Genomic DNA, 19,755 nt, shown 5'->3' with positions numbered 1-19,755 from the left:
TCTATCTATGATTACCCAATGGCACATACTACTAAAAAAGTATATTATTATGATAATGGTTCATTTACATGAAGCAGGGTTTTACACATGAGCTGTTTTACTCAGTATCTTTTAATAGAGACCTACATTGTTTGGGGGGTATAGTTTTCCTTTAAAACAAATATCCTATCTTGCCCAGAATTTCTTCTTTTTTATTGTATGTGTTAATATGATTATTCCAATGTGCACATGATACAAGGTTTTAAGAAACAGTCTGCCTGTTGTTTAAAGGGCAAGTCAACCCCAAAATAAAAATTTGCCTAAAAAAAGTATAATTCTGAGCAGCTTTCCAATATACATTTATTACAAATTGCCAGTGGTTTTAAAGTTATTTGTAAAAACATTTGCTATTGAAAGCAACATTTGCTTAACTCCTGGTTGTTCCTTTTTACACAATGTTACAAAAGTCTTAGTTCCCCAGCAAAGACAGGTCTGCCTTGTTTTACATTATATCAAAGTCTGAGCCACCAGGGCATAGAATAGAAAGGGGCAGACAAACACTTTTCAATAGCAATGCATATACAAATAACTAGAAAAAAATAGAATATTTGTGATGAATGTATATTACAAAGTTGCTTTGAATTATGTTTTCTTTTATTTGGGTTGACATTCCCTTTAATAGTGTTCTAACAGCTGGAGTTAATATAACGTGGGATTATTTCTTAGCTGAGTGCCAATGCGTACAGGCAAACCTTAAGATAATATACTTAAGTAACCCAGAATTACAACTGAGCTGTTTCAGAATTATAGAAACTCCTGTTTTGAATGTTGTATTGAAGAGGGTCAGAATGGCTGTTTTATCATAATCTTGTGCTTTATCATCATAGCTAACATATATTTATATTTTAAGCATATCTTAAATTATTTCTTGCCTAGAAAGTTGTACAACACAAACATTCTACACACCACTTTCCATATTAGATTACTGCCCATCATAGCAGGATCTTAATCTACTCTTTCAAATGGATAAAATATGAAGTGTTTTGTTCTAAAGACAACTGTTGGGCAAAATTTGTAATTTATATGCTTGTAGAGTTGCTCTGAGAATTGTCCTCTGATTCACAACGATTTTGAAAATGCTGAGTCTGAGTAGGAACCATATATATCTAGAAGTGCAGCAGCACACTAGTAGAACACATGGAGACATTATAGGTGAACTCTGGAGTGCTGATTTCAAGTCTTTTTTTACAAGGTGACCGTGGGGAAAGGGGACTACCAGGAGAGCCCCCCGAAATGCTGCCAGAAGTTATGCATTTGGCAAAAGGTGAAAAGGGAGATCAAGGTGTTCCTGGATTCAAGGGCACTACTGGACCTACAGGTAATAAGCATACTAATAATTTCCAGCTCTTTTCACATGCATGCCCTTGTATTTAAGAACTGTCCATTTTAAAGGAGAACTAAACCCTAAAAATAATTATGGTTGGAAAGCCTAAAGGTTCAGCATCTCTACAGTAGTCATTATCCGGGCCTTCAAATTCAGATGAGTTTCCCATCTTGAATATTTTAAGGAGTTTCTGTGATACACTCAAGCTCTGTGTGCTTTGAGCAGCTATTAAGGAGCTAAGCTTAGGGGTCTTCACAAATCCTCAAGCAGCAAACGTGGTTTGTCTGTTATATAAGCTGATGCTCAGGTTCAGACGGGCAATGTGTGGATTCTGGCAAATGGCTGAGGGGCTGCTGTAAGATGCCATAGACAGTCACTATTTATTGGACTGCTGGGGGGCTGTTTGGGCCTCTGTGACACTATGTTAGGGAATTAGCCTGGACAGAACTGTAAGTATGATATAATGCATAAATACTGCTTACCCATCATTCACATTATAGATTGCATTACATATGACAATGAAAACCATTTTCCAATGTTTTGCAGGCAGTAAAGGTATGCCAGGAGATCCTGGACAGCCAGGGTTATCTGGTTTGCCTGGCATACCAAGCTTTGAATTTGGTGATAAAGGAGATACTGGCTTGCCTGGGCGTGGTGGTCATCCAGGAATTCCAGGAGAAGTTGGTCCACGAGGAATTATTGGCTTCCCAGGATTTACTGGTCCTAGGGTATGTTAATAATTAAGTTTGAAAATCATGATATGGCAAACTTATGCTTTTGGGCTATTGCATTTCATGTGTAAATGTATACATTTGTAGAGTTGGTAAAGTGCAGACATTTAGATGGGGTTTAAATCACAATCTTTCACAATATGATACATTCATAAAATGTACAGTATGATCTCTCTCTGTCCTCTGCTTAACTGATGGCAAAGAAATTAACACTTTTTGGGCATATTTGTGTGTTTATAATAAAAAAGGACTAGTTTACTCACTGCAAATGTAATGTGCAAAGTGCAGTGTCATATTTAATTTCAGTGTAATTCTGTCCATGAGGGAAGATGCTCCTGATGCAGTTGCGGCAGTTGTGCAGTTTGCTGCGAATCGGATACAATTGGCAGATTACATGATACCCAGTACTTGCCAACTTCTACTTTGTAAATTGCCCTGAAAATGTCTGTGCTGAGTAAAGAAATAGTTTAATTGACTGTGGATACTGTTACATGCCTTAACAGTGTGGTATAATTACATGCAAACGTGGTCTTTTGCCTTGTACAGGGAACTCCTGGTTTCTCTGGCCTTCCTGGTGTTCCTGGTGAAAGAGGCCATTATGGAGATACAGGTGTGTTTTCAAAACTTTACATCTTTTTTTTATATGTGCACATAATTTATTTATAAATAGACATTAATGATGCTGCAAGAGCTTCCAAAGTAAAGGCAAAGTAATTGTGGTTGCTAAGGCTTTACTTGGGAAAAGAAAAATGATGGACTAAATTGCATATCTTTGTTGCCAAAAACTGACATTGTAACAAGTAAAGGAAGGTAAAGCAATATAGAGCTTAATTGTATATATGATAAATAAATTAAACGTAGGTAAATAATCCAATAACTGCAAACTCACCAGTGTTTAAAGACAGCTAAAACAACCAATATGTCCATGCAGTAAGTCAAGTTCAATTATTTATGAATAACTACATTTGATAATTCCATTGGAAAATCAAGTCAGCCAATGACCCCTCCTGATTTGTGTGAGGGGCCATTGGTTAGCTTGTAAGAGGACAATCTTGGTACCTTGCAAGGATCAAACGTGGAGTAACTTTATTTCCCTGTTTAGCTCAAGAAATAACAAGCCCTCTTCATTGAACTCATGTTGAACAAGGGTATATACTGCTACTTTATATTCCTGAAGATTCCTTTTATTTAGTGATTTCTTTTTTTTTTGATGTTTTGTTTACAGGCCAGAGAGGTGATACTATTGATTTACCAGGAGAAAGAGGAGTTAAGGGTCAGACTGGAAGCCCTGGGCTGTCAGGTACAGATTTTGTATTGTGCATTAACACTTAAACTACTTCCCCATGAAGTGAAAAATAGGCAAACACACCTGGAAATAGTTATAACAGTATATAACATCTTGGCGGGGTAAAATCTCTGCCTTAGAGTACCAGTGCTGTTCTTTGGCCGAAAAATATTTCGACATACAGATAGATCCCTGGGGAACAGGGCGTGATATTCATGGTTGCAGGCAATATATCTTCTATTTAATTTTTAATTAAGCCAGACTGAACAGATTTTCATCCATTATGTGCACTAATCTGTCACAATAACTATGTAACAGAGATGATGAGGGTCAAGTATTAATGATCAAAATGTTTTCATAAGGTCTACTAACCTATAGCAACCAATCAGCATGATTGTGTGTTTGAGAGCAAATATCTGACTGGTTGCTTTTAGTATTACAGATGTTATATAAGAATAAAACTCTTTAATTGTAAATTATATCTTGTTTTGATGCATATTTTATATATATTATTTTATAGGACAACATGGAATACATGGAGAAAAAGGAATAAAAGGGGAAGCCGGTTCCTATGGTATTGAGGGAATGAGAGGTGAACCTGGACAACCAGGAGAAAAGGGATTCCCAGGTGTGAAATCTGTATTGTGGGGGTCTAAAGTTCAGGTCTCAGTTGGCTTGTACAGACCAGATTGGAAGGATTTTCTTGTACAATAAGGCAATTCCTAAGTCTGACTATGCTACTTGCTGTGAAACAAAAATATAGTTACAATTTGGAGATTGGAGCCACATGGCCAATAATAAGCATTATCCTATCTAATGTAACTTATTCTGGTAGGGAGCAGGCTAGTGTCTAAAGAGCAGAGAAGGAGGACATTGCCAATGTCACAGCTAAGATCAATGCACTGGCCTATAGTCCTCTATAAGGAAGAGTTACAAGAGTATATTGGTAGGAGAATGCTTCCTCAGGTCAGAGCCAGGCCAACCCCACCCCCAACCATTACACGCTAGCCCTGTGCCTATAACCATTTAGACATGGTTATACTTGTTCATACTATTTGCTACCTTGAAATACAAAAGTATATTTTCAGAGCATGCCGACAAGTTTAGCACATCAAACTCTTTTCATTTAGGGTTTTTTTTTTGCTTTATTTTTCTCAGATCATGAAAAAATGCCAAATAAATTTTTAATAAATAACCTTCTTAATAAAAAGTATTTTCTGAAACCTCAAACAGTCTGGAAAAAATGTGAAAAGTCACTAGAAAAAAAAAATGCAAATAAAAGCTGATGAGGTTGTATAGAAGTCAATAAGAATATTCTTGGATTGTTTTTATTATATATATAACATTCTTCAACCTCACGCGTCAATATATTTTGTGTTCACATTCTAAAGCTATGAAGACAAACCTTCAAAAGATATATAGATGTGTTTAAAATATTAACATCTTATATGTTAACTAATGAATTGAATCTGGCCCTTGGTCTGCAAAAAATGCAAACTCTACTATTTATTTAGTTCTTTCGTAAATAAAAAACACAAAATCTGCAATTTGTTGGTGTGTTTTTCCACGCTCACGTTTTTCTTGAACTCGATTTTGCATGAATCTGTGTGTTTTTTTATGTTTTCATTAGGTCAGCAAGGCCTGTTGGGCTTACAAGGCTCACAGGGTTCACCGGGTCAACCGGGTGTACATGGCGAGAAAGGAAATACTGGGTTTCCTGGATTACCTGGTCAACATGGTAAATCACAAGTCTGTCTGTCTAATCCTTTTTTATTTGTTTACAGGGGTTCTTATATCCAGCAGTTTCTTGAATTTCATAGAGAATATTTATAAGGATAACTTGTGTGTTCATAATACCCATAATAATTCGATCATCTTACACAAAATTCCTTTGTCAAACAAAAACACACAAGGTGTCATTCACAATGCCCAGCAATTGTCTTATCTTTTTGACTTTGCAAACTGCAGTTTTCAGAGCACAGGGATTTGTGGAATGCTGCCTGCATTAGATACCACTCCATACAAAAGTGTTGGGCAGGGGGAACATAGGTGGCATGAATAGTGCTGTGCTGAGCATCCTGGCACTGTTCTCTGTACTAAACACCAGATTTTTAATCTGGTGCCTAGTACATAGGGCAGCACACAGGGGGCACATGTGCACTTGCATCCTCCGGGGTCAAGAATAACCCCTACTTACTGTCCATTGCCGTCAAGACTGTCTCAGAAAAGTCCTAATTTCTGTTTTTTAAAATGTAGTTTTACATGGACATAAACACAATTGTTTTCCCCTGTTGCAAGTATTCACTTAATACATTTTATTACTGCTTACATGTGGCCATCCCCATTATTATCAAATAATGATTTTGTATAAAGACCAGACTCTGGTTTCCTACTCAATTTACTCATATGATACACTGGTTACTTTCAAATATACACTATATGGTCGAAGTTATGCAGATACCTGCCTGTTTAATATCTCATTCCAAAACCAAGGGTATTAATATGAAGTTGGTCCTCTGCTGCTAAAACAGCGTTTACCTCTGCTCTTCTGGGAAAGCTCTCCAATATTGTAGATATTGTAACATTGTTGGAGAGATGTGCTTTCATCTATACGCAAGTGTTCGGCCACTGAGGTTGGGTAATTAGGCCTGGCTCCTGTCATCATTCCTATTTATTCTGCTCATGTTCGTTTGGGCTGGGGTCAGAGCTCTGTGGAGACCAGTCAAGTTCCACACTCACATGTTCATTCAACAAACTGGTAATTACTTCTCAGTTAAAGAGCCATTAAGTTTCAAAAATGTGTAAAGGAAAGATGAATTTCAGGTATAAAGAATAATGCCCTTTAAGCAAAAATTAGTAATCTTAGGTATATGGGAAGGACTTTTGCTATATAAGTGCTATGAAGTGTAAGTTTATATTCTGGATGCTCCTGTCTCAAAAGAATATATATTCAACCCTATCTTTGTGTGCTCAAAGTACCTCTATGTTCAACATAGATGTTTGTTTTTGTTTACAGGATTTCCTGGTTTAAGAGGGATTGCTGGCCTAGATGGTCTGCCAGGCAGCAAAGGAATCCAGGGACAACCAGGTATAGTTTGGCCCGGTGTGCACAGTTTGTTTGTTTTATTTTAGAAAATCAATTAACATGGATGAAAATGTCTATATATTCTCTCAAATAGGTGCAGAAATACCTGGTTTAAAGGGTTTTAAAGGTCTGAGTGGTGAAAAAGGTCAACCCGGAGAGTTTAGTACCATTGTAGGAATACCTGGACCTGCAGGACCTAAAGGAACCATAGGGGATCAAGGTAATATATCTTGGGATGATATGTCCAATGAATGCAGTGCATATGTAAATTTATGAATAATGGAGACGGGATGATGAGAAACGTATTTAATTTTGTAGTGATGTACACATAAGCATACTGCCCAGCTAACACATACAATAAGTCTGTTTTGTTTGTAGAATGTGCAATGTACTAATCTACCGTGCAGGCGATATACCAGTAAACAAAAATTGTAAGCTTCGGTGATTTTAATGGTGTGTACCAAGGGTCCCCAAACTTTTTTACCCATGAGCCACATTCAAATTAAAAAAAAGTTGGACAGCAACATAACAATGCAAAAAAGTTCCAGAGGGTGCCAAAAATGGGCTGTGATTGGTTGTTGGTAGCTCTATTGATTGTCGCGGTGGTCCCTCACTCCAAAAGTATCAGGGTTCTATGCAACAGAGTCAGTGGCACCGTCCAAGCCACAAAATGTCCAAGGTAAAAGTAAAGTTCACTCTGGAGAACCAAATTCGATTCAGTGTATTTTATTTAATTTAAACACAACATGTTTCGGACAGACATGTCCTTCATCAGGTGCTAATTAATCAATTAGCACCTGATGAAGGACATGTCTGTCCGAAACATGTTGTGTTTAAATTAAATAAAATACACTGAATGGAATTTGGTTCTCCAGAGTGAACTTTACTTTTACCTTGGTTGTTGGTAGCCCCCATGTGGACTGGCAGCCTACAGGAGGCTCTGTTTGGCAGTACACACAGTATTTATGCAATTAAAGCTTGCCTTTTAGCCAGGAATTCAAAAATAAGCACCTGCATTGAGGCCACTGGGAGCAACATCCAAGGGCTTGGTAAACAAAATTTTGCTTGCGAGCCACTGGTTGGGGATCACCGGTGTACAGTATACTCTCTGTAAAGAATGCAGAATATGTTAGTGCTATATAAATAAAGAATATGGATTTCCAAAATAATAAGAAAAACAATATCTTTTCAAGAGAAAATCATTTGTTTTATATGTTAAGTTGGCTTTATCCGTGACAGAAAAAAAGTATACTCATACACTTCTTATCATGCTTTAACAGGTAAAATATAGGCAAATTGTTCAACATTTTATATCCAGAAACTTGAACAGCCAGAGGTTTAATACATACTATTATCTGTTTTTGAACTAGGTTTCCCTGGCTTAACTGGACTTCCTGGAACAGTTGGAGTTCGTGGCTTGCCTGGGTTTTCTAACAGGACAGGAACGCTAGGAGCTGTTGGACAGCCAGGACCTCCTGGACTGCCAGGTACTTTTCCTGTCATCTTTAGGATCTTAGCTTTTCATATACAGTCTCAGATTCAATTTGATGAGAAAAGCTTATCTCCTGATTCAATTTAAAATTCAATTCAGAAAAACCTCATGGTTTATTACATGAAAACTCTATTGAAGTCTATGGGACAAAAATGGAACTGAATTAGGAGAAAGGTTTTTTTTTTTCTTGGTCAGTTGATTATTGCCCATAACTCTTTGGGCCAGATTTAATTCAGCGAGAAAAAGTTACCACATGGTTTATCATGGAAAAAGTAATGGACAAAATTAGAGGAGTAAAATCGTTTTTCCAAATTCAGTTCGAGTTTTTTACCCATAGACTTCAATAGAGTTTGCACGTGATAAACCGTGAGATAAGTTTTTCTGAATCGAATAGCATCTCAGATTGAATCTCGTCCATGTGTTTTCACGTGATAAACCTTTTTCTCACTGAAGTGAATCTGGCCCTTTATGTAATAAACAATAAAATATTTTCTGATGGAATTGAATCTGCCCCATAAAGTTTGCCTCATTAGCATGATTGATGTAGGTATTGGTACTGCATTGGTAACCTAGCAAGTTATACTTTAAATTGAATAGGCAGCATTTCATGTGTAGATTGAAATCCATTCTTACTGCAGTATCATTGTAAGTAATTGCGAGCAGAGCCCTGCAATACTATTTATATTCTGTAACCCTTGTAATAGGTAATAAATAAACAGAAAAAAATTTGATATTGTAGGACCTATTTGCTATAAAATATAAAGCACTGTATAACTTGCTGGTACAATGATGATATAACTAATCTGAGAACTTGGGTCTTCCAAAATTGTTTTGTAGGTTTTCCAGGCCCTGTGGGAACCCCAGGTTTACCCTCTAAACCTGGAGTAAAAGGAGAAATAGGAGAGCTGGGGCCACAAGGGAACTATGGCGCTAAAGGTATTCCTGGTGATCAAGGAAAAGTGGGAGCTCCTGGAGTTGCTGGAATACCTGGAGTCAAAGGTGACGTTTTCTCTGATTCTGTTCTGTGACAGAGATTTATTCTTTTCTCCATGGCCACAATAACCCTACATTTATTTTGTATTAAGGTTGGAAAGGCAATGCTGGCTTCCAAGGTGTGTCTGGGGTATTAGGGCATCTAGGTGATCAGGGACTTAAAGGATATAAAGGTGACAGAGGAGAACACGGTGAGTAGAAAAACACTGATTCCTGGGCTAAAACTTTGTATTAAGGTTCAGGTTATACTAAGCATTCAGTTATATATAAGCACAGGAGCCTGTGTTAATAACAAGGGTTAAGAATTGCAGCATTAATGTTACAATATGGGGGGGGCATATGCACATGCACAATCTAAAGCAATATGTGAGCATGACTGTATTAGGTGAAGACTAATTGGACTTGAATCATGTCAAAGAATGCATCTGGTTAGTATTTTATACCTCTTAATTTCACTAATAATAACATTTATAGAGGACAAATAGACATTGTTGGGAACATCAGGACAGAATTTATGTGTAAAATCGAGGAAAAAGTGAAATAAAATCAGGGAAAAGCAGTCAACTGATAGATATACACACATAGCTCTACTTTGGCAAAACTGCTACACTGTGTCTACATAGAATTATTTCACATTAATGGCATTTATGAACAGCAAAATGAAACTTCACCCATATATTTTATAAAGCTCTATTAACCGGTCATCAGATTGGGACCCTGCAGTCAGCTGCCAATTTGGTCAGGAGAAGCTGAATCAGCAGCAGATGCAGGGCTGTGTGTGGGCTCCAGAATTATTTGGCCATTTTAGTCTAAAAGTGTTATTCTTATAAATATTCACATTTATTTACCACTATTAATATGGCAGTGGGAGTTTTTGGACAAATGCCTAAACATTCTTTGTAAAATGTCCCAAGCATTGTGGATAACATTTCCCATATCTCCCAAAGTGTTTGAATGTAATTATTTTATAATTTTCTGTTTGTTTTGTCCTATTTAAAGGGTTAAAGGGTCCTTCTGGACAACCAGGCCCTATGTCTGAACCTCCTATTATTATTGCTGAACGTGGTTTCCATGGGCCACAAGGAATTATTGGCCCTAAAGGTGTTCAGGGCGAAATAGGTCCAAGAGGTGTTGTGGGTAGTCCAGGTATGTAGTATGCTTCACATTTTTACCTTGTATATGTTTATGTTTAAGTATATACAGAATGATGTGGTTCTTAGCAATAAAATGGGTTATGGAAATGTGCATGACCTCTGATGTCCAAACATTTGTATTGCAATTGCAACACTGCAATCTCAGACATAGCAGATAAGAGCTCGGGCTCATTAACTACCACTGAGCAAAAGTGCCTCAGTGCAGTAACTCATAGCAACCACTCAGATATTTGCTTTTATTATTCCACTGGAATGGAAGACACTTTAAAAAAAGTGCAGAATATCCATTTCTAAAATGTATTTTGGATATTTAAAGACACATTTTTTGAAGACTTACCAATTTTGGGGAAGATGGAGTTAATAATTATAAACATTTTGTGATATATTAAGGTGCCCCTGGCCAAACTGGGAAAGAAGGATTACCAGGCATACCAGGCTGGCCTGCACCTCCAGGCGGCCGAGGAGAATCGGGACCCATGGGACAAAGTGGACTTGATGGACTAAAAGGTAAATGACCTTAGTGTAAAAAAAAAAAAAAAGGTTGACCTAAAGAGAATATACCTGTATACAGGTATGAGATCAGTCATCCGGAAACCTATTATCCAGAAATCTTCTTAATTTAAAATTATTTTCTTTTTCCCTGTAATAGTACCTTGTATTTGATACAAACTAATATATAATTAATCTTAATTAAAGCAAAACCAGCCTATTGGGTTTAACTCATTTTTAAAGAATATTTTGTATAGAGATCCAAATTAAAAAAAGATCCCTTATCCGGGTCCCAAACCCCAGGTCCCAAGCAACCCCAACCAGAAAAAAAAGAAGTCTTTCCAATATTAGTAAAATGAAATATGCCTTTACTATAATAATGCGATGCCTTTCACTAATACTATAGAAAGTGAGCTGCTTGTTAAATAAGGGGGGAGATATTGGTTTTGGGTATCAACTGCATCACCTCTTAATCGCTAATATGTTTACATTCACACTATTGTATCATTTTACACAACTTGTATATAATACAGGTAAACAAAAAATGCACGTTTAATAATGTGCAAAGGTGAAATTGAAAATGTTCTTATATAAGAATGTCTTGTATATATTCTTATATTTGTTATGTTTGGCAGGTGCCACTGGTGTGCCAGGCAGGGCAGGGCATCCTGGGATGCCGGGAAGAAGTATCAATATTGGCTATCTTTTAGTCAAGCACAGTCAAACTGATGAAGAGCCAATGTGTCCTGTTGGTATGGCCCGGTTGTGGACTGGGTACAGTTTGCTTTATTTTGAAGGACAGGAAAAGGCACACAATCAGGACTTGGGTAAGTTTCTATTCCAGGGATTTAAATAGGTGGTGCAAGACCAGCACATGAATAACATATGTTTTATGAACATAGCTGCTTTTTTTAAATAAACCTTATTAAAATAAAGCCTGTATAAAATACATGCTAAAATATATACTGCACATAATTCAATAAACTGTGCTTCTATAATCATGGGTAGATCTTCCCAGTGGACACAATAACATCCCTTCGAATGAGAAAGGCAGGCTTAATTTTAGGGCGCACACAATTTTTTTTTTCACTTTTAAGGGCTGGTTCGCCTTTAAGTTACCTTTTTGTATGTTAAAGAACGGCCAATTCTAAGCAATTTTTCAATTTGACCTTATTTATCATTAAACAAATTCTATAAAATCGGTTTGGAAAAGAGCTTGAAAAATTCAGCTTTTTGCAAAAATCAATTGAAACTCCTGATTTTTTCGGATTTTTGGCCGAAACTCAGCGCAGACCATATCTCCAAATTTGATATGGGACTTTTGCCATTGACGTCTACAGGCCCCCGACAGCTTAGAGATGGAGTATTTTCAGATTCAGACTTTTAGCAGCCTCGGGGTTTAATAAATCACAAAAAAAATTAGGTTTTTTTCCACTAAAAATTCGGATTTCATAGTTAAAAAAAAAACTGGAATTTGCTGTACTGACAGATACATGATTATTTACTATCATTGTCCTGGAAATAACACCTCCTCTATAACCACCATACTGTAACAATGTGTTTTACATGATTTAAACAAGCTACACCTCTGGTTTGTTTTTTGTAGGTCTAGCTGGATCTTGTTTGCAGCGCTTCAGTACAATGCCTTTCCTGTACTGCAACCCTGGCGACGTCTGTTATTATGCAAACCGTAACGATAAGTCTTATTGGCTTTCCACCACTGCTCCTCTTCCAATGATGCCGGTGGTTGAAGAAGAAATAAGGCCATATATTAGCCGTTGCTCAGTGTGCGAAGCTCCGGCAGTAGCAATCGCTGTTCATAGTCAAGATGTCAGTATCCCTCATTGCCCAGATGGTTGGCGGAGCTTGTGGATTGGATACTCTTTTCTCATGGTATTTCAACTTTTTTTATTTCCACCAGCACAAATAAAAGTGTATTTTTAGCAAATGGAAACAGCAGGAGATTAGATACATGCACAAATATGACCCGCTATAATCGTGTCCAATTCCTTGCAGGCATGTGCTTTTATATTATGTTTTCCTCCTGCCAAGCCAATGTTCAGCCAATCTGTAATGTAAACCCTAAAACCATTTTTGTGGTGACTGAATGGCTCAGTTATACAGAAATAACTGGGTGGTGTAGCTTAAACAGAGGTTTGTATAAAGCCCAGGAAACTGGGCAAAATAGATTCTTCGGAAAGAGAAAGACAGTGGTAGCTTTGGGATAGACATTGAGACACATTGAGAGGAAGTGAAAGAAAACTGCAGCTTACAGACACATGGGTGGGAAGAGTTGAACACAAAGTTACACATATGTGAAGGAGACCAGAGAAGCATAAAGAGAGATGACTGAGGAGGCAAGAGATGCAAAGGAATAAAAACCTAGTGGAGGAAGGGGTCAGGGTTCCAAATGCAGAAATTGAGCTGGAGGTACAGAATTAGAGACAAAGGGGGCAGATTTACTAAAGGGCAAAGTGACTAGTGCTGGCGAAGATTCGCCAGCATTACCTTTTTTCAGGGACTTTGCCGATTTACTAACGGACGCAGGCATCACTTCGATAACGAAGGAGATTGACGCTAGCAGTGATTCTCACTCTATCGCCAGGCAAATTTTCGCTCTGGCGAATGGACGTTACTCCGCAAATTCACTAAGATGCGGATTTTACTGATCGTTACCTCTTTCGCCAGACTTGCCTTCATCAGCTCAGACCAGGCCAAGTGCAATGGAGTTTTTCCTTTGGAATTTTCTTTATCAAGGTTCCGTGGACTTGTGTAATGTAATGTATCTGCTGCAACATATACGTCCATTGAACTTTAAATTTCCTGCCATATCACATGAGTGAAGACCTCTAATGAAGTTGCGCTAGGCAGAATTGAACGCTAGCAGATCTTCGCTTTGATTTGCTCACATTGCCAAAGTAACACTAGCGAAAATTCGCCAGCATTCGGCAACCCTGGCCACAACTGTTCATTTTAGTAAATTAGCGTTGTCTGATCGAAGTGTTGCGATGGCTGTGAGGCTTAATAAATTTACCCTAAAGATTCTAGAGGCTGGATAAAATACATGCAGCATATTTACCTAAAGGTGATTCAACACAAAACCCACTAAAAAAATCTGAATTATGTGTAAAATGTTTAGCTGTTTAATTTGCAATCCCTTGATGTTGTTCTAAGCAATCCTTGTAACTGTTCTGAATATGACAAAGAATGAACTGACTGGCTGCACTTGTCTTTGTATCACAGCACACTGCAGCAGGTGACGAGGGAGGAGGACAATCTCTCTCTTCCCCGGGAAGTTGTTTGGAAGACTTCAGGGCAACTCCATTCATTGAATGTAATGGCGAAAGAGGGACCTGCCACTACTTTGCAAACAAGTACAGTTTCTGGCTTACTACTATTGACCAGACCTTCCAGAGCTCTCCGGCTGCAGATACTCTTAAAGCTGGGCTCATTCGAACTCATATCAGCCGATGCCAAGTCTGCATGAAAAATCTGTAAAACAACAAAACTGTTCCTTTCTGATTTTATGACAAATTTATATTGGTGCTCAATGTTAACTTATTACCTCACAGCAGATGATGATACTTTGTTATGTTAACTCTGTTAAAGTTTTGCTATTCATATACCCAATTTCCTCCCCCCTGTATGAATTCCAGCTTTATATGGCAAGGCCTTCTACTTATAGGGGGAATCTATTCATCACACAGCTATTTTCTAACAAATGGGATTGTGTACATTTAATGATAACTAAATAGTATTTGCATCCAAAGCTACACTGTTAAATCGATTAAACTTCCAATTATAGTTATTGATTAAATTGGCCCTTATCCTATTTCCTGTTTAGTATAAATATCAACGCAGTGACAGTTCAGATGAAGACTAATATCCCCTTTCATTACCTACCACTAATAGTTGCTTGTATATTACTTGATACCAGTTACATATTCGCTTTGTAAATCAGTACATTTACCTAGGGCATGGTCTATTTTGGTTAATATACACATTATAGAACTGATAAATCTGGGTTGCGTATTTTGTTATAGCTTCATATCGCCCACATTTTGTGTATACTAGATGTAAGTAGTAATAAACACAGAGATGGGTGGGTGCTTGGATTCTAGGGCAGCGATGATGTTGTATGTTGCATCCAGTGGCCTCAGAGCAGGTGTTTATTTTTGAATTTCAGTCTTGGAGGCAAGTTTTGGTTGCATAAAAAATGTGTACTGCCAAACAGAGCCTCCTGCAGGCTGCCAGTCCATGTAGGGGCTACCAAATAGCCAATCACAGCCCTTATTTGGCACCACCCAGAAATGTTTAAAATGCTTATGTTATGCTAGAATTTTTTTTACATTTGAATGTGGCTCAAAAGTTAAAAAGGTTGGGGACCCCTGCTTTAAAGACATGTTATTAGGTGCAATGATAAAATGGTGTAAAATTCCTTTTTTACTTGATATTAATGGTTTAAAGTGAAGGGAACCTGGTAGCTGTTCAATGTCTTTCCGCTTTTACAATGTACTAATCTTTCACAAAAATAGGACACCTGCTCTTTAACATGTAGAAACACACTGGTGGAATATACAAAAGTGGTACAATTTTACACCATTGTACTAATCCATCAAACTATTGCCTAAAATTCATGTATATTATAATAACATAGTGTAACATAAAAGCAGTTTGTCTTTAAGAGTCACTTCCATTCGGTGGATTGGATATCTTCATGCCTGACAAAAGATTAAATGAAACAACCTACAAGTACATAGGTTTGCCCTAGGTGACCCTGCACCATCCACTGACTTCTAGTAAATGTCTCTCACAAATTAAGCAGGTCAGTGCTCTCTGATTAACATTGATGTTTTTATTTCAAAATTTTAAAAATGTTGTGGTCTAACTCAGAGTGTTATGTGCCATAGATAATCACACTGTGATGCCACATTTGTGTTAGATGGGTATATAGTCATAGGGGGGAATGCAATACAATTCCACACAAATAAGAATAAAAATGTGCATGTCGCAATGTAATATTCTTCATTAGGCTTTTATTGCATTGCGAATCTTAATTGCACATTGCACACTTTTAGGATGTACTTGAAGGTGGCGTTAACTTTTTGGGCAAATTTTTTTATTACATATACTGCACACTAACGCAAAATATAAAGTTTACAGTCGCTATCCTACTATCGTGCGAGGGGCAAAGGGTTCACAAAATGTTCATTACATTTGCACAAAGGCAACAAAAAAAATTTCGTTAACGAACTATATTACATTTCACCATTGTTTTAGACATCTTGGTGCACAGGAGAAATCAAAGCTTGCGTGCTTGAAAGAAAATGAGTCAAGCCTAGAGCAGAATACGAATATGCAGCACCAAATGTGTGAAAGATCCATATTCCGGGCATCCATTTCTAGGCACACATGATTGACGGTGCAGAATGTACAGCTTGTACATGCGGTTTTACACAGTGCCCCCTGTTATGTATGGAGAATTTCAACGTTATAAATATGCCCCTAATAGGTAGAGACTGTGTAAATAATCCCACGGATCTGCTGATTTGCACTTTGCTAATAATGAATCCCATTGTAACCGTTGAAGGCTCAGGTGCTGATATATCATGAGGTATTTCCCAAATGTGCCTTAAATACTTGATGAAAACCAGGGTTCTAGATATTCTAGTAGTAATATAGTCTTCAAGAACAATTAGAAAATGATTTAGGGACAAAAAAACACTTTAAAAAGATCATATAGTATGATAAATATTGTCAACTGCTGCATTTTCCCCATGGTTTTCCTAATTGATTCCATTTACATTATTACAATAAAAATCCCCCCTCCACCAGTGTCAGAATTTGCCATACCACTTCCATTACCTCCATTTTATTTCACTCCTGCTAAAGCTCCTACACCAACATCCAAGTCTGCAGCTAAACTTGAGCCTCTTTCAAATTAACAACAGATTTATTGGCGCATGTATCATTTTGGTAAATCATACGGTTTCTTGTTTGAAAAATATCTGCTATGTCTGTTTCCTATTCATACAATATTTTCAAGCTGAACCATTCATAAGCAAATGGGATAACAGAAAGATTCATCAATGACTTATCGTGTATCATACATTCAGCTTACCTATGCTTTAATAAATGTGATGCACTGACATTTTCTGCTCTCTATTAATTTATAAGCTCTAGATTACTTGGAAATCTAAAAAAACGTATCTCCTGTCAAGCAAAAAAGTAAACGTGTTCATTTCCACAAGGGGGAGCATTAAAATATCCACAGAGAGAATACTGGCAGCTGGATTTTTTTATTTAGAACTTGCTGCACTACTGAAGCATTACTATATAGTAGCATAAGAGACGTTACTCAGGAGTATAAGCGCAGAAAACAGTTATTAGCCAATGGAAATGAATGGCACAATTTCAGGAAAGTCTGAAAAAGTAGAAGGGCATTGGCTGCTCCTGGTGAAACATTAAGGCTGTGCATGCTGGTCCACGAGGCATCTATCTTTGTTTTTGTAAGCTAATAAAACATGGCCACACAATTTTTTATAAATGTGCCCCTATTCGTAAATATATTCAGGATTTTACTCTTCCAATATATTAGGTTTCTGCTACCTGTGCATTGCCCAGCAGTCGAATAATGACCAGCTGGATGATAGAAGATATTAGGACATTTTGAATACAACAAGGCTAGGGTTACTCATCTTTGATTTAGTTTGTGTGAAGAGAACCCAGAGTATATCATATGAATAAAAAAAAAGACAATACGGGACAAGTAAACTATAATAAATGGGACGCCATTGCAATAATAATGAGTATTTTCCCAGACCTTTTATTCTGTACTGTGCCTTTAGCTTGTTATTCAATAAACACATTGTAAATACATAATGGCCTAACCAGATGCTGCATAGAATTCCAGGCACTAAATAGATTTATCGTTTATTATAAGAAATGAATGCGTTGTAGTCTTGAAACTGAGATTTTGGTGGCTTCTAAAGCTGGGTTCATATTAAATGACACACTGACCTGCTCACACCAAGTCATTGCACTCCTAAATTCTGAGAGCTTTGTCCAGACTCCGGTTCTTACAGAACTGATGGACAATGTACATTTATGCATTTACACTAAATTGTAATTCCAATGTTTTTTTTTTTACTGTCATTACTCTGAATAAATCTGTTTTTATTCTTAATGCTGATTCTTTATTGAAAGAATTTTGTGTAATTAAAGTTAATGTTAAAAAAGGGAGATTTATGGCAGATGCTAATATTGATCACTGTCATAATTTTAATTGTAAGATTAAGCACCGGGTGCATAATTTACACCACAAATGTATTTATTGTTATTGCTACATATTTTATTCATCTTTCTACTCTACCTTTTCAGGAAAAGATCTATTTAGTAACAGTCTTTCCTGCCCACATTATATTGTATGACTTGATGAGAAGTTGGAATGTTCAAAGGTATGCGGATTACTTACCCACACACTGAGCACTGCAGGCTGTTGAGTACAACTAAAGCTATTTAAAAAGATTAAACTTTGATAAGGAAAGTGCTAAACATGAATGTAAAAAACGAACCCCTCTTTAGCTGTAAGGCCTCAAAAAACGTGATGCTATAGCATTGCTCGTTCCAGTGTGGCATCAGCAGACTTCTGAGTGCCTGTTCTAGAAAATCTATGTATGTATTGTAAAAATATATATGGACAAGCTGCAGTGTAGTGGTTACACTTTGAGATGTGCAAGATGGCAAAGGAATGCAGGCCCTTAGGAATGGCGCTACAGGAGGAAAGGAGTAGCTTTGCATTGTTGTGTTATTTTTGTTTGTTTTTAATGACTGACCACTGTTCTTTTTTTTTTTTACTGTACATCTATCATTGTGAGCAAAGATATTGGCATCTTTGCCTTTTCAAATAACTGATACCAGGTTTCAACAATTAAAAAAAAGGAAATTGACAAAATTGACATCCTAGACCATAAGAAGACTTATTAAACCAAGCCCTTCCTAAAGCCATGAATGAACTTTCCACATCTCCCTACTTATAATTTGGACTACTCGTCTTTTGCAAACAGCTTCTATTCTTGCACATTTAAAATATGTCATCTCCTAACTGTTTATTGATCTCTCCACAGACAATTAATGGGATTTTTAGATCTGTAGTACTATTGCTGGTCACTGCAGTACATCTGTAGAAATAAGTCAAACCAACTGGACTTGCTGTATTTTTTCCTTGATGACGTTTCACCAGTCATCCAACTGGCTTTCTCAATTCAAAATAACTTGTAAATAGGATCTTTCTTCGGAATATTGCCTCTGGAATGTTGCTCCAATCAGCATAATCTGTTTATCATAATCCGTAAGGATGTCATGAAGTTAAGTGTTGATTGTATTAGCAAGATTGGAGCTCTGAGGTGTTATTAAACCTTCCAGGGAGAGGTGCTGAAATAGCATTGTATGTGGCAGATAATAGTTGTCACCACCCCCCTATTCAAACTTGGTGTTTCAGTTTTTACATATATGGCTTCTTTAACACCTCTTTTGAACCAGTCACTCTCACTGTCTAGAATCTGGACTTGGCAGTCTTCAAACGTGTGTCCTTTTTCTTTTAGATGTAGGTACACGGCTGAGTTCTGATCAGAGGAGTTGGCTCTGCTGTGCTACACCATATGCTGGTGTAACTGTTGTTTGGTTTCTCCCACATACAAATCAGAGAACTCCGCACTGCACTGCATCCACAATGTTACTCTTCTTGTGCCTTGGGGTTAAGTCTTTTAGATGAACTAGTTGCTGCCTCAGTGTGTTGCTGGGTTTAAAGCAGATAGAGATATGGTGTTGTCTGCCACATACAATGCTGTTTTGGCACCTCTTCCTGGCAGGTTTAATAACAGCTCAAAGCTCCAATCTTGCTAATACAATCAACACCTAACTTCATGACATCCTTGCAGATTATAATAAACAGATTATGCTGAATGGAGCAACATTCCAGAGAATATATTCCGAAGATTGATCCTAAATTATTTTGAATTGAGAAAGTCAGATGGTTGACTGGTGAAACCTCTTCAAGGAAAAAACAGAGCAAGTCCAGTCGATTTGACTTATTTCTACAGATATACCATGACCTGGATGAATGAGAATCTTCACAAACATATCTCACTTCAGTACAGTCCAG

General features: G+C 37.2%; 1 protein-coding gene across 1 annotated transcript in view; it reads left to right on the top strand.

The window, feature by feature from the left end:
* Nucleotides 1–16,741, top strand: part of col4a2.L (collagen, type IV, alpha 2 L homeolog) — a 118,728-nt gene extending 101,987 nt beyond the window's left edge. Inside the window, exons 33-48 of the mRNA XM_018247204.2 lie at nucleotides 1,232–1,357; nucleotides 1,910–2,091; nucleotides 2,641–2,704; nucleotides 3,320–3,394; nucleotides 3,900–4,007; nucleotides 5,010–5,117; nucleotides 6,396–6,467; nucleotides 6,559–6,684; nucleotides 7,835–7,951; nucleotides 8,794–8,955; nucleotides 9,042–9,140; nucleotides 9,949–10,095; nucleotides 10,494–10,610; nucleotides 11,228–11,419; nucleotides 12,199–12,485; nucleotides 13,836–16,741. Coding sequence (XP_018102693.1) covers nucleotides 1,232–1,357; nucleotides 1,910–2,091; nucleotides 2,641–2,704; nucleotides 3,320–3,394; nucleotides 3,900–4,007; nucleotides 5,010–5,117; nucleotides 6,396–6,467; nucleotides 6,559–6,684; nucleotides 7,835–7,951; nucleotides 8,794–8,955; nucleotides 9,042–9,140; nucleotides 9,949–10,095; nucleotides 10,494–10,610; nucleotides 11,228–11,419; nucleotides 12,199–12,485; nucleotides 13,836–14,090 — 2,237 coding nt within the window. The 3' untranslated portion in view covers nucleotides 14,091–16,741. The remainder of the gene's footprint in view (nucleotides 1–1,231; nucleotides 1,358–1,909; nucleotides 2,092–2,640; nucleotides 2,705–3,319; nucleotides 3,395–3,899; nucleotides 4,008–5,009; nucleotides 5,118–6,395; nucleotides 6,468–6,558; nucleotides 6,685–7,834; nucleotides 7,952–8,793; nucleotides 8,956–9,041; nucleotides 9,141–9,948; nucleotides 10,096–10,493; nucleotides 10,611–11,227; nucleotides 11,420–12,198; nucleotides 12,486–13,835) is intronic.
* The last annotated feature ends 3,014 nt before the right edge of the window (nucleotides 16,742–19,755 follow it).

This window comes from Xenopus laevis, chromosome 2L (assembly GCF_017654675.1).
Source record: "Xenopus laevis strain J_2021 chromosome 2L, Xenopus_laevis_v10.1, whole genome shotgun sequence".
Taxonomy (NCBI): domain Eukaryota; kingdom Metazoa; phylum Chordata; class Amphibia; order Anura; family Pipidae; genus Xenopus; species Xenopus laevis.
The sequence above is the reverse complement of the archived record's forward strand: the minus strand, read 5'-3'. Positions and strand labels throughout refer to the sequence as shown.